The sequence below is a fragment of the Dermacentor albipictus genome, chromosome 6 (assembly GCF_038994185.2).
Source record: "Dermacentor albipictus isolate Rhodes 1998 colony chromosome 6, USDA_Dalb.pri_finalv2, whole genome shotgun sequence".
NCBI lineage: Eukaryota > Metazoa > Arthropoda > Arachnida > Ixodida > Ixodidae > Dermacentor > Dermacentor albipictus.
The window spans coordinates 85179348-85200364 of record NC_091826.1 but is presented as its reverse complement, the minus strand read 5'-3'; the positions used below and the strand labels follow the sequence as shown (position 1 = coordinate 85200364).

General features: G+C 47.9%; 1 protein-coding gene across 1 annotated transcript in view; it reads left to right on the top strand.

Annotated features, from left to right (window-relative positions):
• LOC139046952 (uncharacterized) overlaps positions 1-21017 on the top strand; it is a 71942-nt gene that overhangs the window by 19556 nt on the left and 31369 nt on the right. Inside the window, exons 2-4 of the mRNA XM_070520879.1 lie at positions 13239-13446; positions 14148-14195; positions 16246-16349. Of these exons, the coding sequence (XP_070376980.1) occupies positions 13407-13446; positions 14148-14195; positions 16246-16349 (192 nt within the window). The 5' untranslated portion in view covers positions 13239-13406. The remainder of the gene's footprint in view (positions 1-13238; positions 13447-14147; positions 14196-16245; positions 16350-21017) is intronic.

Sequence of the window (21017 nt, the reverse complement as noted above, 5' to 3'; positions counted from 1 at the left end):
GAAATTGTTCTAAATCGCTTGTAACGTACGATACCGCAATGGCTCAAAATCGGTAATAAGCGAACAAAAAGAGGTGCTTCCAGGATAAAAGGGAGGTGGGATTCGCTTGCAATGCGGTAGATTTCGCTGTCGGTAGTTTTCCTGGCCTTTATTAGACAATTGTCAGTCCACAGGAACTTCAAATTGCTGGCTTTCTTTAGAGCCAGATCCTAGGTGAATAATCACTTGTTTTGCGGCGTCAAGTGGTCATTCACGTAGACTGGGGTGTTGATTAAAGCTGGGATGCTGAGATGGCCAAGACACAGCTTAGCCTTACGCGCCTTACCAATGAATTCGGTTTTCTTTGAGTGTGACCAGAACCGAACAATGACGCTCTTTTTGTCCGTTACTTTCATCGGAACACGGTGCACAATGTCAAGTTCGGCTAGCGTAAGAAGGCATCGAATTTCTTCCCCGACTTTTTGCGATATTGCTACACACTTTTCCCTCCGCTCACAAGGAATGCCCTTTATTTCTACGTTATTAGTGCTCGAGTACTGCTCGAATTCTTCGACCTTCTTCGAGAGCGCACAGTTGCCACTCCTCAGTTTTTTGTTGTCAGCGGCGAGCACAGCCTTTTCAGTACTTAATGCTTCGACAACACCATTCAAGATTTAAATACTCTGTCTTAAACCCTCAAACTCGGTTTTGAGTTCCTTGACATCAATCCCTGAAGAACGCATCCTTAGCAAAACCTTGCCGAAGACATCGTGAGCCCAGCGATCAGTCTCCTTGCTAAATTTCGCTTCCGTTTCCTCAATTTTCCTCGCGAGCTCGGCATTTGTTTGCATATCTTAGCAGGTCGCTCTCGCACAACAATGTAAGCACAGTGAAAAAATTGTACGGAAGTAGCAGAAGCGACAGCGAACTGTACAATAGGGACAACTCAGGAGGTGGTACCACTAACCTGCACAGAGGAAAGGAATTTGCGTCAAGATGTGTCCTTTGCACTGTCGCTGCTGCTAATGGATGCTTGTCTAAGTCTGTAGCTTTATAATATGGAACTTCGGATATTGAGCGATACACAGCGGGAAAACAGGTGGCGCTTGGTCGCCTTCCACGCGTCGCAGATTGGCTGGAGCGATTCGATGCGATATAGCAGGACTCTCTGGCGGCGCCGGGTTGCCTTCCGTTGTCGACAGATCGTGCTGGAACGATGCGATACCGTATGTGCACAGGGGAAACGAATTTGCGTCAAGATGTGTTCGTTGCACTGTGACTTCTGCTTATCAAGATGTCAGTACTACTGTTTCTTATTTGTTTATATATTTATGTATTTATTTATTTATATTCCTATTTATTATTCATTTGTTTATTAGTTTATTCATTTGTTGATTCTACGGCGAAATAGGTGCTGCATCAGGATTGAGGTAACAGAAGAAAGTTTTACACAGAAAAGTACGGTACAAGGATGAGGGTGATGTGATAGGGCCAATCATCTTGGATACGAGATACATAACTTTGGGTGAGCATGAGCGAATAGACCCAGGTAAGTAATTCCAGATTTCTATGTAGCGATATAAGAAACGGAATTTAAACATATTAGTGCGTGAAAAGCAGGGCTTCAAGCTCAAGTGGTCATCTCTCGTCACTGGCTCCGGCGCGAGCTGTAGCTGTTTTGTGAAAGCCTCAAGGAAGAATTGACGATGCTGTGCAAAATATTTAATTATATTATGCAGCGACGTGAATGGAGGTAAATTCAAGTAACAAAGTGCAGAACAGGGTAAAGTATAACAATCATAACAGTGACACGTGGAACTTACTGTTTTGCTCTAAATTTCGTGTAGCCTGTTAATCCTACCCTGCACATAAGGGTCCCACAAGAAAGATGCATCGTCAACCAGAGGGCGTGCTAGCGATTTATATAATAGTAGCTCAGCATCACTTGAAGAGTTGGACAGTGTGCAACGTAGGTAACCTAATTTTTTTAGTGCTTTGTCACAAATGCAATCAACATAATTAGACCATGACTTGTTATGTATAAAAATAACACCGTGATACTTGTATTCAAATTCCCTACACACGGGGTGGTTATTGAAGGAAGAATAAAAGAGAGAAGAAGAGTTATTTTTCACAGAAGCACATAAGAAAGGTTTTAACAAAGTTCATGTTCATTTGCCAGATGTTGCATTAAGCGGAAAACGTAGCAAATGACTCCTGGAGGCAGTAATGACCATAAGAAAAGCTAATCACTTGACAAAAAACACAATCCACGGCATAAAGACGAATGTTAGAATATATATTACCACGCAAATAATTTATGTAGATTAAAAAATCAGTGGCCCATGAACGGAGCCTTGGGGCACTCCAGATGTCACAGCAATAGCAGTAGAGTCGGTTGAGCTGTAAGAGACAAACTGGGAGCGAAGTGAAAGAAAGCTGGAAATCCAGTTAACTGGTTGAGGATTATTTAGTACAGCGTTAAGTTCACCAAGGAGTTAAGAGCGTAATTCTGTGTCACATGCTTTAGAGAATTCTATAAAGAGAGCGGCAAGGCGTTACTGCCACCAAGGTTAAGAGAAATGTAATTATTAAACTCAACTGCGTTATGGTACTAAAACCGCGCCTATACCCATGTTACATGTTAGATAGCAGGTTATGTGATTCCAGGAAAAGAGCTATGTGTCTATGAATGAGATGCTCTAAGACATGGCATGACTGTGATGTTATGAAAATCGGTCTGTAGTTCCACAAAGACTGCTTATCACTGGATTTATAAAGAGGAAGCACTTTAGCTAACTTCCATAAGCAAGGAACAGTGGCAGATAATGAAGATTAGTTGAATATGAGCGTCAGACATCTTGATGATTTCAAGAAGTGGCAAACCAAGAACGCATTGTGTATCCCATCCGAAGCGGTGAATTTCTTGGTATTCTAGTTTATTACGAAGTTAAGAATGCCTTCATTGTTTATGTCAATGACACTGATTCTTTCGGAATAAACTGTAGTGGTGAGACAAGGAATGCAGCCGTCATCTTGCACAAATACGGAGTGAAAATACTTGTTGAAAGTATTTAATAATACTGACGGATCCTTGATGACATTGTCAGTTTTGAATGAAGTGGGTAAGTATCGTTAGGTAAAAACGAAGACCAGTACTTACGAGGGCTAATTCTTAACAGTTGAGGCAGTTGAACGCGAAAAAGAAATCTTTGGCCTTTTAAATTAGTTTTCAATTAGGTTGATTTTTGCCTTGTGAAACCTGTTCAGGGTCATAGCTTCCTTGGTTCATTCAGAACGCCTAAGCCTAAGGACACAACGAGATAAATTCAATATGTGGCGAGTGATCCAGGGAAGGTTAGCATTACTTACCTTAGTTTAAACGCGCACAAATCGTTGTATACATGACTTTACAAGATCCTAGCAGTAATTAGCAAGAAAATTTATATATTCTCCGTCTGACAGAGGACAAAATGTATCGAAATGATCAGCTTAGAGATCAGTAATGTGATTGTCGTCCACACGAATGAAGTCAGAGAAACTAGTAAACGTACAGGGTGATTTCGAGGTTGGACAAGAGACCGATAGCTGGATGCCTTCGTCATATGAGAGTATCAGGCTGTTAACCTCGAGACTATATTATCAGCAAATTTCATGCCGGAATAGATCTCTCTTATCATTCGCTCTTTACCATGCCCTAGCAGGGGCGTCTGTGTCAGTAGGCGCTCGGTGTGTTGCGCAGCGACGGAAGCGCCCAGATGGGGTTCGGCCTCTCCCGCGCTAAGCCATGCATGGCTTTTCTATGTTCGGGGAGAGAAGATATTGGAGGCTGAGTCGATGTCGGGTGTTTGGGCCTTTGTGGCCCCTCGGCGGAGGCAGCATGCCACTTTGGCCCCCGCTTCATGTAGACAGTATCGCTGGACTGGCCCACCCGGGAGAAATGGGCAGTCACCTTTTCTGTTCCCCTCTCCAACATTTTTCCTTGTCTCTTACTTTTAGAGCCATTTTGTCTTCCCTTGGCTTCACCACACTTTCAAATTTCCAGGTACATACAACTAGAGGTGCTTACCTAGAAAACTTATCTCACGTTGTAGATATGCACTAGACAAGCTCAAGGACGCTGGCGGGACGCATGTGCGTAGGCGAGCGTCATCTGGTGGCGTAGCAAGAAACCCAGCTGTATCCATGGCGAGACCATCACAACAGCGGCAGGAAATTAGGAAGGCGAGGCAAAGAAAGCTTCACTTTAATAACCGTGAACCGACAACAAAATCCCCGACGACGCTAGGCGGAATATCAGCCCAGTGGCAGTGTCTTCAGCGAATTCATTTCACACCACACAAGGTCCTCCAACGTACTGGTATGTGGGACTATGATGGTGTGCTGGATGGCATTACGCAATCGCAGTTGGGCCTCGAGCCACCTGACGTCGTTCATACTGTCTGCGTTAAGGCATTCTACGCGTGCTTGCAGACTTTACGGCTTTAGTTCTTTTACTTCAATTTTTTTCAACGTGTACTTTCGCTTTTGCTTTTTTGTTCTTTCTGCTGCATCGTGACGATGGAGGGTGGCCTTTTTAGGAGGGTACATTGACGAGCGTACTTGTTCATTTTTACTTACTCGGCGTTCTTCACTCGCCAACGAATGGTACAAAATTATCGCTAAGCGATAAACGCGCCTTCATGTATGGACGCTTTCTTTAATGTTTTCGACAAATTTGTAGCGAGCGAACAATGTTTAATAGGATTATATACCCGACGCCAATAGCGTTATACATTCTGAAGGCACGTGAGCACCACCGATAGCGTTGAAATCTACGACGACTAACTTATAAATAGAAAATGTGCTTTCTGCCGTACCCAGCATAGTCGAGGATGAAGTCATGTTAGGTATGGTAACGTGATCATTGGCTACTGAGGTGTAGGATTAATCTAAATGAGAAGAGAGAAAGAGTAAAAATGGTCAAGAAGAAACGCTGATCAGATTTTGACAATCGCCGACTGTGTTCGCCGCTGTCGATGTTCTTTAAGTGTAGCCTGTTTTTGTGGGCACAAGTTCTCTCAATAAAAGATAGTTTCGTCTTCCACAGTACTGCTACTGTGTTCTTTATACGTCACTACCACGTGACATCTGGTGGAGGTGCTTTTGGTTCATGTACCCGACGCCCACGACAAGCCGTGATCCAAGCCCGGACCGCAAAGAGAACACCAACATACTCCCGAATAATTCAGCAAGCCGCCATCTACAACAGCTGCCCTCGGAGCATGGACTTCCACCTGAGAAGACGAAGAAGATTGCGCCCAAGACAACCACAATGGCAGCCCCAATGTCACCCATCGTGTTTCAACCACCCAGAGTGCCCCCTATTTTCCGTGGAGCTACCTCTAAGGATCCCGAAACCTGGCTCTAAACCTTCGAAAGGATTTCGACCTTCAACAATTGGACCGCTGAGGATAAGCCACGACATGTGTACTTCTGCTTGAAAAATGCCGAGAGGACATGGTTCCAGAACCGGGAGTCCACCCTTACTACGTGGGACCTGCTCGGCAGTAACTTCCAGAGGACGTTCACGAGCGTTGTCTGAAAAGAACCAAAGTTATGCTTGAAACTCGAGGCCAACTACCCAATGATGCCATCGCCATCTTCACGGAAAAGATGAGCCGACTTTTTCGGCACGCCGATCCGGAAATGTCCGAAGAGGAAAAAGTGCGTTACTTGATACGAGGCGTAAAGGAAGAACATTTCCTCGAACTGATTCAAAACCCACCGAAGACCGTAGCTGAGCTCTTGACAGAGGCAACGCCAATTGAGAAAACATTACAAATGCGCACTAGGCAGTATAACCGCCAAGTGCTCAATATAACCGCCAAAACCATCAGGGCCATTGTGCGCGAAGAACTGCGCAAGATGTTTCCTTCGTAGCAACCTCAGGTGCCCTCAGTCACTGAGATCGTCAAGGACGAACTTCGACGGTCATTGGACGCTACCGAAGTGCAACCCGAATCGTCGCTTCTCGTGCCGGACGCGACGACCTACACCGCCGTCGCCCGTCGTCAAGGTCCCCCTTCGCGACCGGGCCAGGGCCCTGTAACGCGGTAATTCCATCGTCCACTGCTCCCGCCGCCGCCGCCGCCGCCGCCGCCGTCAGCACGCCCACCAATCGACTAGCGCAGCTACGCGACGAAGACGAGCATTTGGCGTGCCCCCGACCCCCGCCCACTCTGTTATCACTGCGGAGAAGCCGGACAAATCTAACCCCGATGCCCATACCGCGAAATGGGACAACGAGGGTTCGCCGTCAAAGCTCCGCGCCCGCAGCAAGTTGAATGCCCTCGCGATATCGTCGACTACCTCTCCGCTACTCAGTGGATCTCTCGAGGACCATCCCGTTCGCCATCTCCAGGCTGCTACCTGTCGCCACAGCGCCATCCATAGATTGGCACCGCCCGGGGCCGCTTTGCGATCCCAGATCCGGAACACTAAATGCAGCAACCGATGGAGGTGTGGTTGGTGTTCGTCGAACCGACGAAGATTCTCCGCCGCCGACGAAGACGCTGAAGCGACAATCTCGACGACATAATAACGACACGCCGCCGTCCCGATGTAGCCTAGAAGCCAACCTGATGTAGCCTAGAAGCCGAAAGATGACCTCATGACGCCACGTACAAGGCATAGGTCAATCCGACGCAGCCGTGATGCAATATCAAGACCTAGCTGTAACGCAAGACGAAGGACCACCGACCACAACGTGCTAATTGACGGACTCGCAGTTACCGCCTTAGTAAACACAGGGGCCGAGAACTCCGTCATGAGTGGACACATCGCCTCCCAGTGGAAGAAGATTACGTGGCATGGGAACGCCCTCAAATTCGTACCGTTGGAGGATACATCATTACGCCGACTGGAATCTGCATGGCAAGAATTACCGTTCTTGATCGGACTTATCCTGTTAAATTCATTACCCTCCAACATTGTTCACGAGACATCATCCTCGGCATGGACTTCCTGAACCGCCCCGGCGCAGTCATCGACCTGAAGTCTAAATCGATAACGCTGTCGGAAGATAAAGTGTTACCTCCGGAGAGCTCTCGTAGTCACCACGCCTTGAGTGTGCTCGAAGATTAAGCGAGCATCCCACCGCGCTCCAGCATTATTATTTCCGTTGGCACCAAAGCACCCGCTGATGTAGAAGGCGTCATCGAGGGTGACCAACGTCTGCTACTCGACCGTGAAATTTGTGTTGCAAGAGGAATCACTGAACTGCACGGAGGAAAAACGAAGGTGTTGCTGACAAACTTCAGCCAGGAGTTCAAGCACGTAAACAAAGGCAGGACAATCGCGTGCATCAAGGAAATTGTGGAAACCAGCAATGCGTTTGTCCTCTCGGATTCTGCCGCATCCACCCTGAGGACAATAGTTCCCGAACCAGACTTCCACATAATTCCAAGTCTCCCCATGGGTAAACAGCAACAGCTCAGAAATCTTCTTCGACGATACAAAGAGTGTTTGCCGACGTCATCGAGGATTCGACAAACACCAGCCGTAAAGCATCGCATAATAACTGAAGAGTGCGAGCGACCACTCTGCCAGAGCCTTTACCGAGTTTAGACACGAGAACGTGAAGATATTAGGGAATAAGTCGATTAAATGCTGCACGACGACATCATCCAGCCGTCAAAATGCCGGTGGGCACCTCCTGTAGTCCTTTGAAGAAAAAAGAACGGAACCCTACGTTTCTGCGTCGATTATCGTCGACTTAAAAAGATCACGAAGAAGGACGTATACCCCCTCCCTCAGATAGACGAGGCATTGGATCGGCTTTGCAACGCTAAATACTTCTCGTCGATGGATCTCAAGTCTGGCTATTGGCAAATAGAAGTCCATGAGTGAGATGGCGAACACACCGCCTTGATCACGCCAGACGGCCTCTACGAGCTCAAGCTCATGCCATTCGGACTGTGCTCGGTGCCTGCAACGTTCCAGCGCGTCATAGACACGGTGTTAGCAGGGTTAAAGTGGCAGACCTGTCTTGTTTACTTGGATGACGTCGTCATCTTCGCCGCAAATTTGGCGATCACCTTAGGCCGCTTGCGACAGTACTAGAGGCCGTCAAGTTATTAGGACTCACTTGGAAGCCGGAAAAGTGCCGCTTCGCCTACGATCAGCTTATGTTCTTGGGCCACGTCATCAGTGAATCTGGACTCCGCCCCCGACCCAGAGAAGACAGTGGCCATCATCAAGTTCCAGCAGCCGATCAACGAGAAGGCAGTGCGTAGATTCTTTGGCATATGTGCCTGCTACACCTGCTTTGTCAAGGACTTTTCACGCATCGCTGAGCCGTGTACACACACAACTAACTGTGATGTCCACTTCAAGTGGGAAACGCCGCAGGCCGACGCATTTGAAGAACTCAAACGACGCATGCGGTCGCCACCGGTACTTGTGCACTTCGACGAGTACTCCGGTACAGTAACCCATACTAACGCCAGTAGCCTAGACCTCGGTGCCGTACCAGTCCAGAGGGAAAACGGACTTGAACGGGTGATAGCTTACACCAGCCGGTCGCTGTCAAAGGTGCAAGGCAGTTATTGTACGACCGAAAAGGAATGACTCACCATCGTTTGGGCTACAGCAAAATTTGGCCCTTATCTATATAGCAGGCCATTCATAGTCGTCAGCGACCTTCACGCGTTGTGTTGACTAGCGAATTTAAAGGATCCTTCAGGACGGCTGGCGCGTTGGAGCCTCAGAATTACAAGAATACAATATCGCTGTAACCTACAAGTCCGGACGAAAACACTGTGACGCCGATTGTCTATCACGCGCCCTTATCGACCCGCCCCCGCAAGGGGACGAGGATGAAGACGCTTTCCTTGCATTAATAAGCGCGGGAGCCTTCGCTGAACAGCAACTAGCAGACTCGAAGCTAAAAAGCCTTGTCGAGGATCTGGAAGGGCACACCAACGTTGTCCCTAGGGCATTTAAGCGAGGATTGCCTGCGCTCTCGCTTCAAAACAACCTGCTACAAAAGAACTTCTCACCAGTCCGCGCCATCTACCTTCTTGTTGTTGCCTCAACGCTGCATCTAGACGTACTGCATGCCCTGCATAACGATCCGACCGCTGAGCACGTCGGATTCTCTCGGACGCTATCGAGCATACAGGAAAGGTATTACTGGCCGCGCCTGATCACCAACCTTGCCCGTTACGTCAAGACATGCCGAGACTGTCAGTGACGCAAGACACCACCGAAAAGGCCAGCGGGATTATTACAGCCCATCGAGCGTCCTTTCCGACCATTTCAGCATACTGGGATGGATTTCTTGGGACCCTTTTCGACGTCAACAACCGGAAATAAGTGGATTGTCGTGGCGACTGACCACCTCAACCGCTTCGCTGGAACGAAAGCTCTACCGAAAGGTAGCGCAGCCGAAGTGGCGAAATTCTTCGTCGAGAACATCCTGCTGTGACATGGCGCCCCAGAAGTCCTTATCAGAGGCAGAGGAACGGCCTTTACAGTAGAGCTCACCCAAGTCATTCTGCAGTGCAGTCAGACAATACACAGGAGGACGACTGCCTACCACCCACAGACGAATGGTCTTACGGAGCGCTTGAACAAGACTATCGCCGACAAGCTAGCAATGTACGTCGACGTCGAACACAAAAACTGGGATGCTGTCCTGCCATACGTAACCTGCGCCTAAAACACGGCGGTGCAAGAAACAACACAGATCACTACGTTCAAGCTGGTTTACGGCAGGAACCCGACGACGACTCTGTACGCCATGTTGCCGCACGTCACCGATGAAGAGAATCTTGACGTCGCCACCTATCTCCAGTACGCCGAAGAAGCCCGACAGCTCGCCCGCCTACGGATCACGAAACAGCAGCGTACCTACAGCCAACGCTACAACCTTGGACGACGCTATCTCGAGTACTAGCCCGGCGATGGTGTTTGGGTTTGGAGCAAAATATGCCAACGAGGACTCAGTGAGACACTACTGAGATGCTATTTCGGACCCTACAAGATCATCCGACCTATTGGCGAACTGTACTATAAGATCGTGCCAGACGGCATTTCGCTTTCACAGCGTTGCCGCGCACGATCTGAAGTGGTCCACGTGGTGCGTCTTAAGCCCTTTTACGCACGCTAACGAACTTCTTTACTTTGTTGTTTCTCTGGTACGGTTGTTTTTGTTTATTACTTTCATTTATTTGCAGCATTGGGTCAATGCTATTTAAGAGGGGGGTATTGACATGTGTACTGGTTTATCTATATGGGGCAACCACGTTTCACCACCTAAAAAATGGTATCGCCCATCGCACGACGCATCTGCATGTATCGAAAGTTTCTGGAATGTTATCGGTGGTTCCTTCCGCTGTCTGTCACCGAACGTTGCGTGATGTGATCGCACGTATGCGTGACGCGAAAGTTGTAGAACTTTGTGGAAGACACGCGGGTCCCAGTGATTATTTCGGAACATTCGACAGCTGATGTATAAAAGCTGACACGCTTGGCCCGCTGTTCAAAATTTGACGATCGCCGACTCTGTTCGCTGCTGTCGCTGTTCTTTGAGTGTAGCCTGTTTTTGTGGGCACAGGTTCATCCAATAAAAGTGAGTTTCATGTTCCACAGTATTGCTACTGTGTTCTTTCTACTTCACTACTAGGTCACAATATGAAGAGCAATTTCGGAGTAATAGTAAAAGCAGCGGAAGACTGCTATACTGACCTGCGCATTTCCCAGAGCAAACAGGCTACAGAGGCTCCTTAGAAGGGCCTCGCAAGACATGAAATGGCAAACAGCGGGAGAAGAAGATGGAATAACAGTCGCTTTAATGAACGATGCAGGAAACATCATGCTCGAAAACAAGTTGCGGCCCTCATGCGAAATATATCATGAATTCAATGCTTGCACAGAACTGGAACTATGCCAACGTTATACTAATCCACGAAAAGAAAGACGTGGAAGAACTGAAATATTCTAGGTCCATTCAGTATTGCATAAAATATTCATGAAAATAACTTTCAATAGAATAAGGGCAACACTGTTCTTTAGTAAACCAAGGGAACAGGTTGGATCCAGGAATTGATACTCTACAATGGATCACTCCACTCCATCAATCAGGTAGTCAAGAAATCTGCAGAGTACAATCAACCTCTCTAAAGGGCTTTTATAATATACGCAAATCTATTTGATTCAACAGAGATACCAGCAGTGATAGAGGCATTACAAAATGAAGGAGTACAGGTGGCTTACGTAATTATCTTGGAAAATATCTACAAAGATTCCACAGCTACTTTGATTCTCCACATACAAGGAAAGTAAAATACCTATAAATAATGGGTCAGGTAAGAAGACACAATCTCTCCAGTGCTATTCACTGCAGAGCTTGGAAGAAGTATTCAAGCTATTCAACTGCGAAGGCTTAGGAGTGAGGATAAACGGCGAATATCTCAGGAGCCCTCGGTTTACAGATGACATTGTCCTGTTGAGCAACACCGGGGACGAGTTGAAACAAATGATTGAGGACCTCAACAGAGAGATAGCGAAAGTGGGGCTTAAGATTCATATGCATATAACAGAGACAATGATCAATAGCCTGGCAAGGCAACAAGAGTTCATGATCGCCAGGCAGCCTCTAGAATCTGTGAAGGAGTACATTTACCTAGGTCAAGTACTCATGCGGAACTCTGATCGTGAGATAGAAATTTACAGAAGAAAATGGCTGTGGCTTAGCTAAGGTTAAGCCCAGGATGCGAAGCATACTAGCCTTTATTTTAACGCGACAGCGTTAAGGAGCTCGTGTCGCAGAAAAGCCGGTGTCGTCGGCGTCGGCTCAGGCGTGCGGCGCTTGCTCAGGCGCACATTTCGTTGTCGCGCCGAACGCTGCGTTGCTCGACGCTCACCGCGTCCGATGCGGGCGGCGACGCCGCGAGCGACGGCGCGAGTTGGAGCCCCGTTTCTCCTCTCTCGTGATGTCACGGTGTCACGTGGTATTGAAGGCGACACCGTCGCGCCTGAGGAGCTGGGTTGAGCTCTAGTAATATGCTTCGCATAATAAAAATGGGTTCGAGTGCATACCGCTGAAATTTTAAGATCCTTACTGGGAGCTTACCGCTATCATTGAAAACAAATGTGCACAATCAATGCGTTCTGTCGGTGCAAACATATGGGCAGAAACTTTGAGGTCTACAAAGGAGCTCGAGAACAATTTAAGGACCGCGCAAAGAGCGAAGGAGCAAAGATTGTTAGGCGTAACGTTAAGAGAAAGGAAGAACGTGGTTTGTATCAGAGAGCAAACGGCGATAGCCGATATTGTATTGACATCAAGAAAAAATTGAACTGTGCTGGCAACGTAATGCGTAAGTTAGATAACCGGCGGACCATTAGAGGCTTCTAGATTTGGTGCCAAGGGGAGGGAAGCGCAGTCGAAGACGGCTGACGAGGTGATGTGATGAATGGATGGTTGGATGGATTAATAACTTCCTTGAGGTCCGTAGGTGTGTGCTATTAGTGCTGTCAGGATTGGGGGCTCAATCCCATCGTCCGTGGTCCTTTGCAAAGATTGGAGTACGGCATGAATTCGAAGGTAGCTGGCCCATGCCGTCGTCCAACTTATTTACGCTGAGATCGTTGACGAAGTGAAGGACTGTTTCTCATCGAGAACGAGGAAAAGGGTTTATTTACAGAAATTAAATCAGTCTAACATGACTGCTTGAGAAAAGTGACTCAGTCTAACATGACTGCTCAAGAGAAGTGTCCTCAGCATTCGCACAACCACAGTTTTTATACACTCGATCCGCCGGTCATACGACGCGGCGACTGTTCGTTTACTCATCACCAACTCGCCGCTGCTCTGCAGATCAGTTTACGTACACAAAGGCAACCGCGCTCTGAGGCCCGACGACGGCGTTGGCGGAGTGCCGTTCCGGGAACTATCGGCGCCGATCGAGGGTCGCTCATTGTTCCGTGTCACGCCGAAGCGTGAGACGCACCAAAATACGTCGTCCCCACGGCAGCTTGTCCATGCGTGTCAAATCAGCTCCGCGTTGGGGAACTCCGGAATCATTGTTCACACACGCCGAACTAGTTCCGTCACAATGTCGATGGGGCGGGTGGAAGGCGGCGGATTCCAGCGCAAAGGCCGCTTCTTTGAACGCCTCCCAGCTGCAGCGACGGAGAGGGAGAGGTGCGCGTCGTGTTGCCGTGTCGTAACTGTGTGGCAATCTTGTTTCGCAGCTCGCCATTCTTGACAGTGCGCAGTGGGCCGCTCCCACGTCGGGACAGAGAGGACATGCCCCTCCGCCGCGTCACGGGCCCGATGGACAGCCCAGAGTTGTGCTTCAAGGTCCGAGCTGCGTAGAGCTCGGTCCCACCCTTCCTTGGTGGTCCTGGCCTCCAGCAACAAGGGGCAACCACCGAGCATGTGGGCAAGGCAGGGCAGGGCAGGAAGGCAGGGCATCGGTAGGTGCCCGTCTGAAGCCACCTGTACATGACTTCTTGTGCTTTATTGAGTGCTTTGTGTGGTAGTGGCATGGTTATCTTAACCAACTTATAATACTTGGTGAGATCGTTGTAAGGTGCGAGGGGGTCGCACTCGCTCAACCATCCTGCCGAGAAGGAGTCCGGGCTCGCATGGTGAGTTAGCTCTCGTGCGGCCTCATGTGCCGTCTTGTTGAGGTTAGGGAAATGAAATTAGGAAACTCGCAGGCTCAAGTTGGAATAGGATGGCGCAGGACGGGTGTAATTGGGCATCGCAGGGAGAGGCCTTCGTTCTTCAATGAAGATAAAATGGCTTACTATTATTACTATTATTATTATTATTATTATTATTATTATTATTATTATTATTATTATTATTATTATTATTATTATTATTATTATTATTATTATTATTATTGCGACCTACGATTTTGCTCCCCCTAAGGTTTTACAATGTTTGCTGTTTGTCTTTTTGGGTGCAAGTTCACGCAATAGAGAGTCATCTTCTTACCTCACCACATTGGCGTAGCCTTATCTTTCCCCGTCATCAGAACGTGATAAAACAATCACGACATTGCCATGCCCACAGTTGTCATTGCTTGCAGGTAATAATTATTTATACGTATTTGAAGGCACTGTTGTTTGATCAAGAGTTTAAATGTGCTGTATGCATTTTATTCCAGAGCCCTTTTATAAAAACAAACTCCATGTAGATCATCTTTCGCTAGAATGTAAGTAAACATATTTGTGCGAGTGGGAGCATAATTAAATTTGTGAGGGATAATTAAGGCATTTCGAGAAACATTATAACAAATCCACTTCCTGCCTATTTGCGAAATAATACAAAATACATATAGTGATTTTCCGATCTTCTAAATGAATGCCGAATTTTCCAGACCATTGAAGGTGTGAGATACTTAAGGCTTTCACCTTAATAAATGTGCACCGCGTTTAAACTTGTAGGCAATGACATTTATGCGGAGTATGTTCTGCAGGCTAGCCTTAAATGTTTTAGGTTATTTTGCCTTTCGAAGATAATTACTTAATACTAGAATGGAATATTTGGCGCTCTTATCGGAACAGGTACAAGGGTTGTTTCCAACTGAAATTCAACTAGGTGATGAATTTCTATTGGCACAAGGATTGCGAGCATCGCCATATTTGAGGATTTGCGGGTAATTGTGAGCTTCCCAGAAGTATTTAGACGGAAGGGTTCCTACCGTTGTTCTCCTGACTATATTACACTGAAGGAAGGCCACACACTTCAAGTAGCCATTTTTTCGTAGCCTCCGGTAAGAACTGGATGTGTCACTGAGTCTACATATTTCAATGGAAGACTTATAGGCTGTATTGCAACCTAAAAGCCAGAATCAAGGAGCCCCCCCCCCCCCCCCCCCTCTCCATACCAACCAAAATTTGAATTAAAAAATTCTGCAGGTCGCACTCTCTCTCGGAATAGCTGTACGTGATGCTGTCACGTGTTAGCGAGACAAAATTGCGCATTATGACAAGCGGCTGCAGGTTTCAGTGATAAATGCATCTATCCGTAACCATAGCGAATTTTCCAGGGTAAGCGCACGTTTTACTCAACAACAAACATGCTGAATCACAAGACGTCACGCCGCGATTGAGGTTGCAGAATTACGCCCCCGCATCGCAGCACCATCAGAGGCAAGCAGAAAATTTTCCCGACGAAGGTGCCGCATACTTCGTGCTGCCTTCATGGTCAGCTAGAAGATCCAAGTGCTAACTTTTTATAAGTAAAGTGTTCTTATGCGACGCCCCTGACGCGCCAAACGTGTTAAAGCGCGAACTTGCACGGGGGAAATTAGTAAAGGTGCTTTTACTCTGTATTGTTAAGCATGCGTGCGTCGCATAACAGTTCTAGCTCCGGCTTTGTGTTCAAAAGCAGCCATCACAAATGTAATGATTTAACATAAGCGTATTATAAAAGCTGTGCCAACTATCAGGAGCCAAGATTCAATAAATATATGCGGATGCCACGTATCTGGACAGACCCAAATAATGGTGTTTGCGGTGGTTTGGAGACAGATTTTATTTTGTTTCATTTCACCTAATTACATAATTATTCATAAATGAGTCATCAATTTCTCAAATATGATAATTAGAGAAAAGTGTGAACGATAAAATTGTACAGTAACATGAAAGACTCCAGGTACACCTTCCTGTTGTTCAATACGCGCTACGCAAAAGTGCTTTTTTTTTCGAGCGTGAAATAACTCCGCCAATGCATGCAGATTGCCTCGAGCGGCCAGTCGCGCGGCAATTTTGCCAGTGCATCTAACTTCTGCTAATGTAGTCAGGGACATAGAGCCCGGCTGAACCCCCAAATGTTGACAAAGCTCGATAGCTTATTATTACGATATTATCGGCCAAGTGGCAGATGTCGCCTACGAAATCGTTATCGCCACGCCCACTACGACCTCTGCTGTGACAACCAGTGACATTGTCCACGTCGCCCGACTCAAGCCGTACAACTCTCCACGCGCCTTGGATATGTAACAGCACCGTGACGGCGCTTTTGCCGCCGGGGGGTAGTATTACGATATTATCGGTAGATACCCGAGAGACGAGCCGCCGTGAGAACAATGACGAAGTGGGTCGGTGCCCTTGGCGCGAGTGAATGTCGGCCTGGCGCTCTGGCTCTAGTCTAGTGTAAACAGTCTGTAAATAGCCTCTTTTGTCTGTGTCTTTCTACACGTAACATTATTACAGTACGTGCATGCTTGAGTTCATATGTTCTACTCCACTTTGTTTCAGCCGCATCCATCTATGAAATCGCTGTGCTTAGTTTGAATACGGCAGTCCCATTTGTCTCACAAGAATGCAGGTGTTATGCTACGTGTTCGTACTACTGCTTACAGGTCAGCTATGTTCTGTTATTTGCTTTTCTTGAAACGTTCAACATAGACTGCTTTTTCATACCCAGAGGTAATACATCAAATCGCACGCACTCCTTCACATGTCTATTTATGCTGATATTTCCAGGTGCTTACCACTACTGTACTAGCGCTAATCACTGCTGATACATTATTATATCCCGCTTTATGACGCACTAATTTATATGCCGCGCTCAAAAATGTAATGCAGCTGATGAAAAAGTAGTTTCTCCTCCCAAATTATTGTGCAGTATCACACGTACGCGTCGTTAACGGCATTAGTGCGAATTTTTCAACTTTCTTTTCTACTATTTCACCGCTTCATTCAGACTAAATGAAACACCTTTCTGGGATATTTGGTGCGTGATTAATTACAAGAATTGCGGCGAAGCAGAATATAAAAGCCACAGTGAACGTATCTATGTTGTTTCTCTCAGCACACTTCTTTTGCTGTACCAGAAATGCGGTAATTTTTCATTGGGATTACTTTTCATTAGTTACGTGAACGGATAAATGGCTGCAATCGCTGCTGAATAAACATTGCTGCGCTCTTTCTAACGGTCTAGGAGAAATACGCGAGAATGTTATTATTTACCAGAGTTTTTTTTAATTCTAAGGGATGTTTAAGAACGGAGCATCATTGCGTAATATCTTCGAATATTCAGACTTGAATTTAAGAATGGAACCCAAATTACGTCTTACGTGCTCTGAAGCGATGTGGAAGAGGTTTTCCGGGAAAAAATGTTGAGTAAGTGTCAGCCGTGATTTGGTGGCATAAGAGAGCCATGAAACGCAAGGCTCGGAAGTCACTCCACACGTAAACACTGTTTGATGAACCAATTTCGATAACACTGCGCATAAGTTATTTATTGTTTGTTGCGTACTCGCAACCAGAGAGCACGAATGACATTGAGTAAAACACAGTCATGGGCAATCTTCGCTAACACAATGAATTGCTTTAAGCTCAGCAGCTCTGCAGCTGTAATTGTAAACTTTCAGCCATGTGTAATTCGCATAAATATGAACTCGACGCGATGTGCTTCTTGGTGCCCATAGCAAAGTGTAAAAAGAAGCGCGATAAATGAAACGGTACACGCTAGCTAGCTTCGTCTTTTGTCCTCTGATTGCTTCTCGAACATTGCATGCAAATCGCGTGCTCGCAAACTCGTTGACTCCGTCCTAACAGCATATTGAATGTGCACCTTCTTTTTTGCTGGTTTTCCTTCTTTCTTTTTTGAAGGAAGCGCTAGGGAAAATAACGTGGCTGGCAAATCAGATCTCCTTCAAGATATTTTTGGTGATATAATGAAGAATAAGTTCCAGCTGGAGGATACTTACTTCGCTCTCCGCCCAGAGGGAGCATCAAGTAAGAGTACGCTGTACCGCTTCAACCTGACCCACGGCGAGATAGTCAACATTGGTGATCTACTCACGCCAAACTACAAGGTTTTGAAAATTTTCTCTCTAGTAAATCTTGTAATATTTAGAAAGAAGCGAATGCCAGTTTTAGTGCAACTCTTTGTATGTTTTACGCCTTGCTGTGCACAAACTAACAATGACGCTAGAACTGCTACACAAGCTTCATTTGCTTTTTAAATGCTGTTTGATAAATCTCCGTAACTTAAGGAGACCACTAAGCTGATTACAATAATATGAATATGAAACACCGTAACGAAATCCAACTGGAGGCAAGGAATGCTGCCGTGAGCACCATTAGCCAAATAATAATAACTCAATGGAGCCGGAAACTTACTGGCTGTAAAGATGGCTCATGCTTACCCGCGGCTTTTTCAAACTTCGACCATAGACATGGTACTTCAGCTAAGTTGGGCCGAGCATTAAAAAAAAAACGTAGGCGCTACGAGTGTCGACTTGACACAGTATTGTTCTGAGCCAAATGGAGCAAGTCATGATTTTTTTTCCAATCCGTCCAGCTCAGTAATTAACAAATATTGCTTAAAAACCTTTTTAAATAGTAACACGAGCAAAAATTATTCAACACAAAAGTTGTAGCGCGTGTTCCAAAATACCCAAAAATTTCACCTATGCTGAGGTAACTGCCGTGTTTAATGTTCTAGAGCCTTTCTCTACGGCGCCCAAGATTAAAACAAAAATACCATGTGACTGCCGGCTAACGCGCCGAGCGTTTAGTGCCCCCAAATGTAAGATGAACGAATTATCAAAGCCTGCTCCGCGCAAAGAGATTGATTGAACAGGCGGCCGGTGACTGCGATGCACGTTGAGCGACTAAAGCGACGTACCGCTTTAAGCAAAAAATTGTTCAACGAATAAGCGCCTGCCACGTGCGAATGTGATATGGGACCCGTAGCAACATTTGACGCAATGCAGGCTTTCTTTTCTTTTCCGACTAATGGAGAAAGACCATGGAGAAGGTAAGGCTGATAGTGTGATGAAGGATGAAAATAAAAACAATGCTTGTCACGCCTAGCTTAAGTGAGAGTCATGGTATATTTGTGCCTTCATCAGGCGCGTTTTGTGAGTTTAACTGTCTCGCCGCGATGGATGTGCAACAATTCGTTTAATGATGAGCTCTGTAAGAAGGCGGATATTGTGCGCTACGTTCTAATGGGTGCTATAGTGTACAGCTACTGTATTCAGATTAACTTCCAATCAGTTAATATCAAGCTTCCGTAAGCACCCGCACATGAATGGGCAGGTATCCCCAATGTTCTTTTTTTTAAAGCCCCAAATAAAATTATCTTTTTTTTTCAGCAGTACCTTTTTAGAGCGCAGCCCTTAGGCGCCCGTTCCTGCGGCAAGCTTCGGCGTTGTGCTTCGTAACCGAGTGAACGGGCACAGCGAAATTTGAAAGTGAACGCGTAGTGCAGCTTGAAATTAAAGATGGTGCTTGCTAAGAGAGCGCAAGGAGGAAAGCGGAGGAGGAGGGTAGTGACAAAGCGTGAGAAGAAAAGCGTAGTGCCGCGCAAGAACGCAAGACAGGCTTTGCGGCGACGATGGCTACGAGGTGGCGCCAGAGTAGCGCGCGTCGTCTGTCTGGAAGCAAATCGCTGCATGAAGAGAAGTGGTTCTTGAAGGGGTAAGGAAAGGTTGACGCTGTTTTCTGCAGCCCTTGCGGGAGCACGGCTCAGCGTCAACGGGGGTGGGGGGGGGGGGATAGTGGGAGCAAAGGAGATAGGAGAGTAGAGGGTTAAAGGGTCGCCATGGCAGCGGATGAGCAGTCCGGCAGGAAGGGCCCAGTGGGTCCGGTAGTATTGGTGATCTGGTGAAAGGCCAGGGAGCGGTGATCCAGCAGGAGCCAGATGATTGGGGCAGTTCGAGTAGCCTAGAGTGGTTTGGATAGCCGTGAGGCTATCCGTCTTTGCAGAAAATCCTAGAGTCTCGCCGAGAGCCCCGACGAGTCGAGGTACTCAACGACACTCAGGAGGGCTGGTAGCTCGCTACGACCAGGGAAGAGGATGTCTTCCTGTCGTGTAGAAGGAAGCCCCAGTCGTCGGAACTCCTGCAGGAGACGGTCACGCTGCTGCAGGTAGGCAGGGCAGGCCAGCAGGAGGTGCTCGAGGGTCTCGGGCTCCCCACAGGAGGCACAGGCTGGAGAGGCGATGAGGCCGTGCCGGTGGCGGTGAGCACCCGTCCAACAGCAGCCAATCCTCAGTCGCAGAAGGAGGGACGTCTCCCTGCGTGCGAGGCCGCGCTGTGGAAGTGGTCGCGGAGGGCGGCCCAAGGACATCCGCTTGTCCGGATGGCAGGCCAGCAGATGGCGCCGAAGCCTGTGGCATGTGAAATCACTGGCTGTCACTGCCAGGCTGGGCGGGACCACGCAGTGGTGGGCACGCTTTGCCAGTGCATCTGCTTCCTCGTTGCCCGGTATCCCTACGTGGGCTGGAAGCCAGTGCAGGGATACTGAGCAGCCCGCCTCCTGGAGCGCCATCAGCCTTGACGAGAGCAGGGCAACCCCGAGGCTGGCCCTTTCTGGTCTCTGCAGGCTGAGGAGAGCCGCCTTGGAGTCGCAGTAGATGGTCACTGGGGTCACTGGCAGCTCCTCTGCGAGTAAGTCCACAGCCAGGTGAAGGCCTGCAACCTCTGCCGCTGTTGACGTCGCATGGTTGGGGAGGCGACACTGCTTGCTCTTCCCCAAAGCGGGCACCACGCAGGCCGCAGTCGACGAGCCTGTGTCCGGCATTACCGAGCCGTCAACGTAGATCTGCAGGTTTCCACCGTGGTCCTCATGCAGGAGGGAAGCAGCCGTCTGTTGAAGGGCACAAGTTGGGGAGCGCCGTTTGGAAAGGCCGGGCAGCTCTGTGGTGATGGGTATGGGAGGTCTCTGGGGAGGAGGCAGTTGTGCGTTGTTCGCTGGAGGCCTCCCAATCACCTCTTCGTACACCCCACAGAGTCTGCCCATCTGTGAATGGGGCCGCGAGCGCAGTCGGGAGAGCAGGGCACTGCCGTCTGGTCCATGGTGGAGGCGGTCAACATGGCGTAGCCCCTGCTGTAGGAGGAGGAGTGACAGGGGCCATGCTCCCGCCTCGGCCAAGGTTGCAGCGACTTGGGAGCTGCGGGGAGCGCCCAGGCAGAGCCTAATCGCGGCCCGATGCTGCAGCTCCAGCTTCTTGAGACGGGCTGGTGGTAGTGCCACGAGTGGGAGGGCGTACCGCAGGCGTGAGGTGGCTGCTG